The 12,870-nt window shown below is 44.1% G+C and overlaps 1 protein-coding gene across 1 annotated transcript in view; it reads left to right on the plus strand.

Annotated features, from left to right (window-relative positions):
• Positions 1 to 10,079: 10,079 nt before the first annotated feature.
• Positions 10,080 to 12,870, plus strand: part of LOC102412400 (cytochrome P450 3A24) — a 42,676-nt gene continuing 39,885 nt past the window's right edge. The window contains exon 1 of the mRNA XM_006042985.4: positions 10,080 to 10,260. Coding sequence (XP_006043047.1) covers positions 10,190 to 10,260 — 71 coding nt within the window. The 5' untranslated portion in view covers positions 10,080 to 10,189. The remainder of the gene's footprint in view (positions 10,261 to 12,870) is intronic.

Consider the following 12,870-nt stretch of genomic DNA (forward strand, 5'->3'; position numbering starts at 1 on the left):
GTTACCATCAAACTCTGAATGAATTTCTCCTTGTAGGAAGACTTTGACTTCCAATTATTTTTAAAGGAGTTTTGGGACTAATTTTATATTTCTTGTTTGGCTGGTGTTGGTCAATTTTGTTTCTCTAGGAACCAGCCTATTGCTTTTAATATTTCAGCTAATGTTTTTCATAATTCTTAACAACAATTAAATTAATAGATATGATTTTTCTTGAGTTTTACTTCATCCTATCAATTTCAGATATTCAGGTGGGCCCAGGCATATGTAGTTTTTAACATTCCCCCTGCACTTGAATTATAATGAATGTCATGGTCTGAGAGTCAGTATGTTTCTACATGAGAACTGTGATATGCAGAAGTGGGACCCTCCCCATCAGCTACATGTTGAGGACAAGGGTCAGTGGGGAAGATGTTGCCTTGGCTGACTCCCAAAGGAAGTTTAGGAATTCACCAGATGGAAAATGGATTGGATCCATTCCACATGGAAAAACAGTTGTGTAGACACAAGAAGACCCAGTCATCTGAGGAGCTTGGGGACAGTACATCTTACCATTTTCTTTTTTTTTTTTCCATAGCATTTCTTTATGTTTTATTTATTTATTTTAATTTATTTATTTTAATTGGAGGCTAATTACTTTACAATATTGTATTGGTTTTGCCATACATTGACATGAATCTGCCATGGGTGTACATGTGTTCCCCATCTTGAACCCCCCTCACACCTCCCTCCCCATATCATCCCTCTGGATCATCATAGTGCACCAGCCCCAAGCATCCTGTATCCTGCATCGAACCTGGACTGGCGATTTGTTTCACATATGATAATATACATGTTTCAGTGCCGTTCTCCAAAATCATCCCACCCTCTCCCTCTCCCACAGAGTCCAAAAGACTGTTCTATACATGTGTGTCTCTTTTGCTGTCTCGCATATAGGGTTATCATTACCATCTTTCTAAATTCCATATATATGCATTAGTATACTGTATTGGTGTTTTTCTTTCTGGCTTACTTCACTCTGTATAATAGGCTCCAGTTTCATCCACCTCATTAGAACTGATTCAAATGTATTCTTTTTAATGGCTGAGTAATACTCCATTGATCGCTGAGGAAGGCTTTCTTACCTCTTCTTGCTATTCTTTGGAACTCTGCATTCAGATGCTTATATCTTTCCTTTTCTCCTTTGCTTTTCTCTTCTCTTCTTTTCACAGCTATTTGTAAGGCCTCCCCAGACAGCCAGAAATAGAGGAAAACAACAGAATGGGAAAGACTAGAGATCTCTTCAAGAGAATTAGAGCTACCAAGGGAACATTTCATGCAAAGATGGGCTTGATAAAGGACAGAAATGGTATGGACCTAACAGAAGCAGAAGATATTAAGAAGAGGTGGCAAGAATACACAGAAGAACTGTACAAAAAAGATCTTCATGACCCAGATAATCACGATGGTGTGATCATTGACCTAGAGCCAGACATCCTGGAATGTGAAGTCAAGTGGGCCTTAGAAAGCATCACTACGAACAAAGCTAGTGGAGGTGATAGAATTCCAGTTGAGCTATTTCAAATCCTGAAAGATGATGCTGTGAAAGTGCTGCACTCAATATGCCAGCAAATTTGGAAAACTCAGCAGTGGCCACAGGACTGGAAAAGGTCAGTTTTCATTCCAATCCCAAAGAAAGGCAATGCCAAAGAATGCTCAAACTACTGCACAATTGCACTCATCTCACATGCTAGTAAAGTAATGTTCAAAATTCTCCAAGCCACGCTTCAGCAATACGTGAACCGTGAACTTCCTGATGTTCAAGCTGGTTTTAGAAAGGGCAGAGGAACCAGAGACCAAATTGCCAACATCCTCTGGATCATTGAAAAAGCAAGAGAGTTCCAGAAAAATATTTATTTCTGCTTTATTGACTATGCCAAAGCCTTTGACTGTGTGGATCACAATAAACTGTGGAAAATCCTGAAAGAGATGGGAATACCAGACCACCTGACCTACCTCTTGAGAAATCTGTATGCAGGTCAGGAAGCAACGGTTAGAACTGGACATGAAACAACAGGCTGGTTCCAAATAGGAAAAGGAGTACATCAAGGCTGTATATTGTCACCCTGCTTATTTAACTTCTATGCAGAGTACATCATGAGAAACACTGGGCTGGAAGAAGCATAAGCTGAAATCAAGATTGCTGGGAGAAATATCAATAACCTCAGATATGCAGATGACACCACCCTTATGGCAGAAAGTGAAGAGGAACTAAAAAGCCTCTTGATGAAAGTGAAAGAGGAGAGTGAAAAAGTTGGCTTGAAACTCAACATTCAGAAAACGAAGATCATGGCATCTGGTCCCATCACGTCATGGGAAATAGATGGGGAAACAGTGGAAACAGTGTCAGACTTTATTTTTTGGGGCTCCAAAATCACTGCAGATTGTGACTGCAACCATGAAATTAAAAGACGCTTACCCCTTGAAGAAAAGTTATGACCAACTTAGATAGCATATTGAAAAGCAGAGACATTACTTTGCCAACAAAGGTCCGTCTAGTCAAGGCTATGGTTTTTCCAGTGGTCATGTATGGATGTGAGAGTTGGACTGTGAAGAAGGCTGAGTGCCGAAGAATTGATGCTTTTGAACTGTGGTGCTGGAGAAGACTCTTGAGAGTCCCTTGGACTGCAAGGAGATCCAACCAGTCCATTCTGAAGGAGATCAGCCCTGGGATTTCTTTGGAAGGAATGATGCTGAAGCTGAAACTCCAGTACTTTGGCCACCTCATGCAAAGAGTTGACTCATTGGAAAAGACTCTGATGCTGGGAGGGATTGGGGGCAGGAGGAGAAGGGGACGACAGAGGATGAGATGGCTGGATGGCATCACAGACTCGATGGACGTCAATCTGAGTGAACTCCGGGAGTTGGTGATGAATAGGGAGGCCTGGCGTGCTGCGATTCATGGGGTTGCAAAGAGTCGGACACAACTGAGGGACTGAACTGACTGAACTGAATACTCCATTGTGTATATGTACCACAGCTTTCTTATGCATTCGTCTGCTGATGGATATCTAGGTTGCTTCCATGTTCTGGCTATTATAAACAGTGCTGTGATGAACACTGGGGTACACGTGTCTCTTTCATTTCTGGTTTCCTTGGTGTGTATGCCCAGCAGTGGGATTGCTGGGTCATATGGCAGTTCTATTTCCAGTTTTTTAAGGAATCTCCACACTGTTCTCCATAGTGGCTGTACTAGTTTGCATTCCCACCAACAATGTAAGAGGATTCCCTTTTCTCCACACCCTCTCCAGCATGTATTGGTTGTAGACTTTTGGATAGCAGCCATTCTGACTGGCATGAGATGATATCTCTTTCTGGTTTTGATTTGCATTTCTCTAATAATGAGTGATGTTGAGCATCTTTTCATGTGTTTGTTAGCCATCTGTATGTCTTCTTTGGAGAAATGTCTGTTTAGTTCTTTGGCCCATTTTTTGATTGGGTCATTTATTTTTCTGGAATTGAGCTGCAGGCGCTGCTTGTATATTTTTGAAATTAATTCTTTGTCAGTTGCTTCATTTGCTATTGTTTTCTCCCATTCTGAAGGCTTTTTCACCTTGCTTATAGTTTCCTTAGTTGTGCAAAAGCTTTTAAGTTTAATTAGGTCCCATTTGTTTATTTTTGGTTTTAGTTCCATTACTCTGGGAGGTGGGTCATAGAGGGTCCTGTTATGATTTACATCGGAGAGTGTTTTGCCTATGTTTTCCTCTAGGAATTTTATAGTTTCTGGTCTTACATTTAGATCTCTAATCCATTTTGAGTTTATTTTTGTGTACAGTGTTAGAAAGTGTTCTAGTTTCATTCTTTTACAAGTGGTTGACCAGTTTTCCAAGCACCACTTGCTAAAGAGATTGTCTTTTCTCCCTTGTATATTTTTGCCTCCTTTGTCAAAGATAAGGTGTCCATAGGTGTGTGGATTTATCTCTGGGCTTTCTATTTTGTTCCATTTATCTATATTTCTGTCTTTGTGCCAGTACCGTACTGTCTTGATGACTGTAGCTTTGTAGTATAGTCTTAGATCAGGCAGGATCAGTTCCATTCTTCTTCCTAAGATTGCTTTGGCTATTCAAGGTTTTCTGTATTTCCATACAGATTGTGAAATTATTTGTTCTAGTTCTCTGAAAAATACCATTGGTAGATTTATAGGGGGAGAAGGCAAAGGCAACCCACTCCAGTACTCTTGCCTGGGAAATCTCATGGATGGAGGACCCTGGTAGGCTGCAGTCCATGGGGTTGCAAAGAGTTGGACATGGCTGAACGACTTCACTTTCACTTTTCACTTTCATGCACTGGAGAAGGAAATGGCAACCCACTCCAGTATTCTTGCCTGGAGAATCCAAGGGACAGAGGAGCCTGGTGGGCTGCCGTCTATGGGGTCGCACAGAGTCAGACACGACTGACACAGTTTAGCAGCAGCAGCAGCTTTATAGGGATTGCATTAAATCTATAGATCACTTTGGGTAGTATACTCCTTTTTCACTATATTGATTCTTCCGATCCAGGAACATGGTATATTTCTCCATCTATTTGGGTCATCTTTGATTTCTTTCATTAGTGTTTTATAGTTATCCATATATAGGTCTTTTTTTTCTTTAGTTAGATATATTCCTAAATATTTTATTCTTTTTGTTGCAATGGTGAATGGAATTGTTTCCTTAATTTCTCTTTCTGTTTTCTCATTGTTAGTGTATAGGAATGCAAGGGATTTCTCTGTGTTAATTTTACATCCTGCAACTTTACTATATTCATTGATTAGCTCTAGTAATTTTCTGGTGGAGTCTTTAGGGTTTTCTATGTAGAGGATCATGTCATCTGCAAACAGTGAGAGTTTTACTTCTTCTTTCCAATCTGGATTCCTTTTATTTCTTTTTCTTCTCTGATTGCTGTGGCCAAAACTTCCAAAATTATGTTGAACAGTAGTGGTGAGAGTGGGCACCCTTGTCTTGTTCCTGATTTTAGGGGAAATGCTTTCAATTTTTCACCATTGAGGATAATGTTTGTTGTGGGTTTATCATATATGGCCTTTATTATGTTGAGGTATGTTCCCTCTATGCCTGCTTTCTGGAGGGTTTTTTTTTTTTATCATAAATGGATGTTGAATTTTGTCAAAGGCTTTCTCTGCATCTATTGAGATAGTCATATGGTTTTTATCTTTCAATTTGTTAATGTGGTGTATCACATTGTTTGATTTGCAAATATTGAAGAATCCTTGCATCCCTGGGATAAAGCCCACTTGGTCATGATGTATGATCCAGCCAGGTTATTTCAGGAAGCCTCTTGGAATCCAGCCAATCATGACACTGGCACAATTTAGAATTATGAGATCTAGTTCTATGCCCTGCATTCATGGTTTAATGTTTGGGCAAGATTCTTCCCCACTCTAAGCTTCTGTTTTTACATCTGTAAAGTGGGAATCAAACAATGCCAGCACTGCTTATCTCACAGAATTTTCAGGGAAATCAGTTAAGAGAGACATGAAAGAACTTTCTTGGCTTCCCTGGTGGCTCAGACCGTAAAGAGACTGCCTGCAATGTGGGAGACCTGAGTTTGGTCCCTGGGTTGGGAAGAAACCCTGGAGAAGGACATGGCAACCCACTCCAGTATTCTTGCCTGGAAAATCTCATGAATGGAGGAGGCTGGCAGGCTACAGTCCATGGGGTCTCAGAGTTGGACACAACAGAGCGACTTCACTTTTCTTTTCCTGAAAGAACTTTCTAAGGTGTACTGTGCAGTAGAGATGTTAGTGATTCATTTATCAAGAAAGAGAAACTCAGGAATGGAGTCGAAAGTGAGCAGCCATGAGGTCCTTCTCATCCCTTTGCTGTGAAGTCCAGGAAAGTGCACCTGCTTGAGGGCACGTGTGTGTTTCTTCATGGTGGGTCAGAAAGAACATCCCCGTGCCTCACCCCAGCCCCTACTGACTGGCTTGCTAGGGGCCCTCACCTTGTCTCTGTGTTGGGGCAGTGCTCTGGTCACAGACCCGTGATCTGTGAAATTGAAATCTAACACACACATCATTCCAGAGCAACACGGCCTCCCCGTACTGTGAGCAATTCTCTCAGCCAGTGGACAGGCTTCCCAGAAGAGGAGTCACCTCTGAAAGGAGAGGAATATCAGACTGACGGGGTCTCTTGCATCACCGAGTCCCTGACACCCTGCTCACCTCCCCTGATATCTGAGCCTAATGCCCAATTCCATGAGTGTTCTTTGATTTCCATCTCTGACTGATTGCTAAGGTCTGAAAAGATAAGCCATGTATCATTGATGAGGACACTGTTTCTAAAACACGTATAATTAGTTTACCTTGGCAGTACTATAACTGTCTGTCTCTATCTTCCACCTGAGTAATATCAGGATCTTAGTCACATCTGCACACGAAGCACTTGGAATAGAGCTCTGACCATGCCAGGCCGTCAGTACACAAATGACCAGGTGAGAGACGTGAGGTGTGGGGTGCTCTTCAGGCACACACGTCTTCCTTCACGGTCTTCATATGTGAGACTTTTCAAGTCAGGTGTGTCTGGCTGTGGAACGAAGGGCACAAAGACCATGCCTTCTGTTATTTCCGCTTGCAGAGCAGGCCATTTGCCTTTGCTAGGAAGTGGCTCTGGCTACACATTTTTCTGGGACTTGACTAGACTATTGACACTAGACAGATTCCAACCAGCTGGACCAGGCCCTGAGGTGAATTGGGAAGGTGATGGCATGTAAGGCTTAGTGAGAAAACTATCATATTAGCATATGTTTTGGAGGAAGATGAAAGTATGTAGTTTCCACAAGGGTTTTGTTTTCAAGAAGAATAAGAAAGGCTGTGGGTTTAGCTGAGTGAATTAAGTTGTCAGTAGCTATCAGATGACACTGTAATCTCTTCATGGGGATGTATTTTGTGTTCCTCTCAGTGGAGAATAGAGACAGGTGGGTCCTCATGACAAGCACCTGTCCTTGTTCCTGCTGAGGTGACATGAAGTCCTGGGTTCTGCAGACCCAGGGGGGAGCCCCTGGGCAGGGGTAGACATGGAGACAGGGCCAGAATTGTGACCAATGTGCTGCTTCAACCTTGGGTCTCACTCTTTCACACAGTGGCTCTCATCATGAACCGGCAAATGTTGAATATCGGCATTTCAGAGCAGAAGACTTGCCATCTTTCTTCATATTGTTTGTAACATGTTTTGATCAATAGCTGTTGGGAAGCCACTTGCAGTCACTAAGCCTCAGTTTCTCTATCTGTATATGGGGGATTGTAGCATGACCCTCCTTAAAGATACCCAGTGTTTGTGTGTGCTTAGTCGCTCAGTCATGTCCCACTCTTTGCACCATGGACCATCAGGCTCCTCTGGCCATGGGATTCTCCAGGCAGGAATGCTGGAGTGAGTAGCCATTCCCTTCTCCAGGGGATCATCCTTACCCAGGGACTGAACCTGGGTCTCCAGCATTGCAGGCAGATTGTTTACAGTTGGTCATCAGGGAACCCCAAAAGGGATCCAGAGAAGGCACTAAAAGGGGGCAGAAATGTATCAAACTTCCTTGGACTTTCTGACTTTCCCTGGGGATCATTGTCCAGCTTCCCAGGTCTGTGCTTTGTTGGTACTCAAGCTTCTGTCCACTTCTCTCCTTTGCTGCCTCTCTCTAGGCTCCATGTCCCCAAGGATTCCAGAGGTATGCCCCATGCTGAGCTTGGTTGTGTGTTTCACTCCCTCCACCGGAGGCTGCTCCCCAGGGAGGGGACTGGATGGCTTCTAGCCCACAGTCCAGCACAATACCAGTGCCTGAATTAACTCACTTGGACTGAAGCAGTGGACAGATGAATGTGTTCAGATGTTACAGTTCTCATTGGAATGTGCATTTTCACAGGGACCTCCTGGAAGAAGTCTGAACCCAAAGATGACCAACTGATGGTAGAAATTTCATGCTCCATGAGAAGCTCCCAAGGAAATAGAAGAGTGCAGGAGACATAGTTCAGACTTGCTGCATTTTACTAACGAGACTTCCACTCAGGCCAGTATGGAGCAGCCCTGGGAACTCTCAGGCCAGAGTGAGGGAAAGAGTTACCAAGAGATGAGTATCACTTTCTGTAGAAGGAGTAAAAGTGAGAAAGGATAAAGGGAGAAGGAAGTGCACAAACACAGCTTACATGTCTTATGTTTCTATTAAGTTTTAAGAACCTTTGAGGTTTTGTTTTTCATATAATCCATGGTCATTCAGGCCTGGCAGATGCAGGACATGGTCCAAAGTACTGATAATGAGCCAGTGTAGATTCTCGATGCTCAGCCTTCATACTGCTCCCATCAGGAATTCAGCACGGATAGAAGGTGGCGCTAGTGGTAAAGAACTCGTCTGCCATTGCAGGAGACATAAGAGATGCTGATTCAATCCCTGGGTCGGGAAGATCCCCTGGAGGAGGGCATGGCAACCCATTCCAGTATCCTTGCCTGGAGAATCCTATGGACAGAGGAGCCCGGTGGGCTACAGCCCATGGGTCACAGAGTCAGATATGACTGAAGCGAATTAACTGCACAGGGGGAGGCCTACCAGCTGGTGATACCAACTGCTAGGCCTCCTCAGTATCAGCTCCTTGTTACCCAGTAAACACTCCCTGTTTTGTGCGTGCTAATCTGCTACAGTAGTGTCCAACTCTCTGTAACCCTGTGGACTGTAGCCCTCCAGGATCCTCTGCCATGGGATTCTCCAGGCAAGAATACTGGAGTTGGTTGCCATTTCCTCCTCCAGGGGATCTTCCCATTCCAGGATCTAACCTGTGTATCTTAGGTCTCCTGCATTAGCAAGTGGGTTTTTTTTCTTTTACAACTAGTGCCACCTTGGAAGCTCCAAATGCCCTACGTGTCCACCAGTGGGAACCTATGTGCTCTGACCCACCCACACCTCACATTCCCCAGAGATAACATCCCCTCATGTGATCTTTTTGGAGTCCTGTTGCTGTACATGCCACATCACTGGTGGCTAAGGATGTTGGGGTCCTCTTGGCCATTGGGCTGCTTTTTTCTCTCTCTTTACACCTTTTGATCTTGGATTGCAGCCTTTCCAGAGAGAGGAGACCATTCTTTGATCTAGAATCTGACTTGCAGGATACTCTGAGGGTGGGACAGGAATGAGCCTGAATTGATACCATTGGGGCAGCCATCACCCTCTCCTCCATGTCCTGCCTCTCCTTCTGGGGCCCTCTTGTCAACAGGATCCTGGTGGATCCTCCTGAAAGTACAGAGACAGTGACCAAGGCCCAGCCAGGCCCTCCTGGTGTGTCAACAATTCAAGAAAGCACTTCCGAAAGCACTGTGCTAGGTACCTGGGACATGACTGTGGCTAGTATCCAGCATGTGCCCAAGCTCTTGATCCACTGAGGGGACTAGAAGTGGAAACTGACTGTGGTGTGGGAGATAGTAGGATTGTGTGCAAGGGACAGAAGTCCCCAGAGGAGGAAATTGTTATATCTGCTCAAGGAGGTTTGTTTGGGAAATCTCTAACACAGATGTTCTGTCTGAACTTCATTTTGAAGCATAATTAAGAGCCTACAAGGGAAACAGGGGCATTCCTGGGCAGAAAAAAAAAATCGTATGAGTAACAGTAACAATCAGTACAGCCATCTTGTTTGACCCCCTAGAGAAGGAGATAACACCTGACTCCAGTATCCTTGCCTGGGAAAATGGACAGAGGAGCCTGTCGGGCTGCTGTGCATGGGGTCACAAAGAGTGGGGCACGACTTGGCAACTACACCGCCACCATCATCTTGTTTGAACAGTTTCAAACATTTTGGACTGCAGGCAACCCTAGAGACACGGCAGTCTAGAGGAGAATTAAAGCCAGGGGCTTTATTTGAGTTTCTGTAACCTTTGGGCTTACTGTTAACACTGATTGAGTTGTTTATTGATTTCCTACAGAATATGAACTCAAGGGAGGTTAAACTGTAATGTGTATGATGCTCGGCCAACTACCAAGGCCGAGAGGGCTCCTGCAGGTGGAGCCCAGGTGGCTCTTCTATTGGTTGCTGCTCCAGCCCCACCTCCTTTCTCAGCACATATATCTCTGAACTGCACTGAATCTCCACCTAATGTGAACAGAAGCTTCACACTGAGAGGCAGGCAGAGAGCAGCACACACAGCTGAAAGGAAACTCAGAGGAGGGAATCGCCAAGAAAGTGGCCATGGAGCTAATCCCAAGCTTTTCCATGGAAACCTGGGTTCTCCTGGCTATCAGCCTGGTGCTCCTTTATCTGTGAGTAACTGTTAGGCTCATCTCTTCTAAAACCTAAGTCTTGGGGTACTAAGCAGAAAAGGGGGTTCCCTTAGTTTTTTAAAGTTCAAAGTAAATGGAGGGGAAGTTGCTCAAGCATCAGGTGGTATGGGCACCAAATGGATTATTATCGATCTTACCCACATCTGTTGAAGGAGTTAACTTTACTCCCGAGTTGCTGTTAGCATAGTTAGGAGGGTTTTTGACATTATTTGCTCCTGAGAATGACCCTCTGATTGACTACCAGTTTGCATGAACCTAGAGTAGTCAACCAGAGTCCTTCAAGGGCAAATTAAAAACAACTGGCCCATGTACAGCATAGTCCTTACTGATTCCCATGGCTGGGAATCCTGGAGGCAAGGATCAATGTGGTTTTTGTTTCAGTCTCTCCGACTGTACCTGCTGCAAGAGACATGAGGAAGTATCGGCCCCTTTGTCACTCAGGAGTTCCTGCTCCGGACCCTTCTTCCAGGTGTTATTTACACAAGGCATGGGGTGCACCCCGACTTTGTTGGGAGGCCTGAGACTGAGCACCCTTTTTTTCATGGTCAGACCTTCCCCTTTTCTGTGCCCCTCCTCAGGGCATCCCTTCCTAAGACTCAATTCCTGCACCCTGTACTCTGCAGAAATTATCTAGTTTCCAAATGAGAAAGCTTAAGATCTGAGGACACTTGGTAAAAATCTTGAAATTATATTCATTTCTTTCACCTTTTCTCTCAATCTCTGGAAGGGTTAGAATCAATGTACATATTTATTTTCCCTGTGATATGAAATCTGCTAAGCCTATAAGAGGCACAAGCCCCAGAGTCCAATTTGGATTTTATTTTCCCTGTGTAAGTGTGGCACAGGAGGTTGAATCAAAACCATCTAGCAGAAAAATTCCTTTCAATGTTGAGATTCTGGTATCATGGATCAGGTTGGGAGAGGAGTTATTTCCAATGAGTGATTAGAGAGATACCCCTACAAATCACATTTAGGTTCTGTGTCAATTTCATTTTCACTAAGTGTAGTAAATCATGATGACATGTACGTGGGTAATATTAACCTCATTTTAATTACTTGAAAGAAATATTAGAAATTTAAGGTATTTCAGCAACATATTTTCTGTCTGCTATTATAACATTAATTGGTACAGTTTAATTTCATTCTATTTAGTACTGCTGCTGCTGCTGCTAAGTCGCATCAGTCATGTCCGACTCTGTGCGACCCCAGAGAAGGCAGCCCAACAGGCTCCTCTGTCCCTGGGATTCTCCAGGCAAGAACACTGGAGTGGGTTGCCATTTCCTTCTCCAATGCATGAAAGTAAAAAGTGAAAGTGAAGTCGCTCAGTCGTGCCTGACTCTTAGCGACCCCATGGACTGTAGCCTACCAGGCTCCTCTGTCCATGGGATTCAAAATCAATATAAGTATTTCCAGCATGTGGTTTTTCCCTGAAGGACAAAAGAGGACTGTTTCTAAGTGTTCCAGCACCTAGAAAGGTATGTAAATAAATTTGCCCTCTAGAATAATGCCTGGAATATGAATCTAGTATAGTAAAATATTCCTGTGATATATCTTTTTAAATATGCATGTCCAGCAAGCTATTTTAATCTTCAGGGCAGACGAGTATACATGTCTGGGAGCCAGTGATGATATGAGAGGCATCCAGAAAGAGATTGGGATGGAGGGGAGAATATTCCTCTTTCCTCAGAGCAGATCCCCCAGAGTTATTCCTCAGACCTGGTCCCACAGGAGGTCAACAGGGTTGGCATCTCGTGTGCTGGAAGCCTGGGGACAAGACACGATCTCAGTCACACTGTGTGTGGCCCGTCTGACAGTGGGGCTGGTGCTAGCTAGTGTCCCACCAGGCAAACATCCCTGTAGCCTGAGAAGGTGCTGGTGCAGCCAGGAATCAGCCACTGCAGGCAATGCTACCATTATGCCGACACAATGTAAAGACTATAAAAATGTTGGCTTTATCTTTAGCCCCTTCCTTTTTACCCAAAATAGCATTACTGTACCAACCAAAAAGTAAAGAGCTAGAAAGAAGCCAAATAATTCACTCAGTCCACCTGCTGCCTTGATGGAACCATGTGAATTTAGACACTAGACCAGAGCTCTCTGTGGGACCAGTGTTGCCAACATGTTCTCTCAATGGCTTGGCATCACTTTTGAGTTTATGTAGCAACCCACTCCAGTATTCTTGCTTGGAAAATCCCAGGGATGGCGGAGCCTGTTGGGCTGCCGTCTATGGGGTCGCACAGAGTTGGACACGACTAAAGTGACTTAGCAGCAGCAGCACACTGAAGGTTCAGAAGCAGACATTGACTTGCCCTGTTTGTGAAGACAGAGGAAGCAACTGGGGTTTGAATAGCCCAGGCCATCTCTTTTGTGGTGATTGGTGCCCACACCTCCACCACTTGCTTTGGAGGAAAGAGAGACATAGCCAGCTGCACCTGGCCAAGGTACCTCTGTGTGCTTCCAACATAGGCACTTTCCTGAAATTTTTTGGGTTTCTCTTATCACATACTTTAAGACCGCTAGATTTCTACAGAGATTTGAACCTGTGCTACCATAAAGGCTACCTTCCAAAGAAGGAGAGACAGGAGCTTA

This window comes from Bubalus bubalis, chromosome 24, assembly GCF_019923935.1.
Source record: "Bubalus bubalis isolate 160015118507 breed Murrah chromosome 24, NDDB_SH_1, whole genome shotgun sequence".
Taxonomy (NCBI): Eukaryota; Metazoa; Chordata; class Mammalia; order Artiodactyla; family Bovidae; genus Bubalus; species Bubalus bubalis.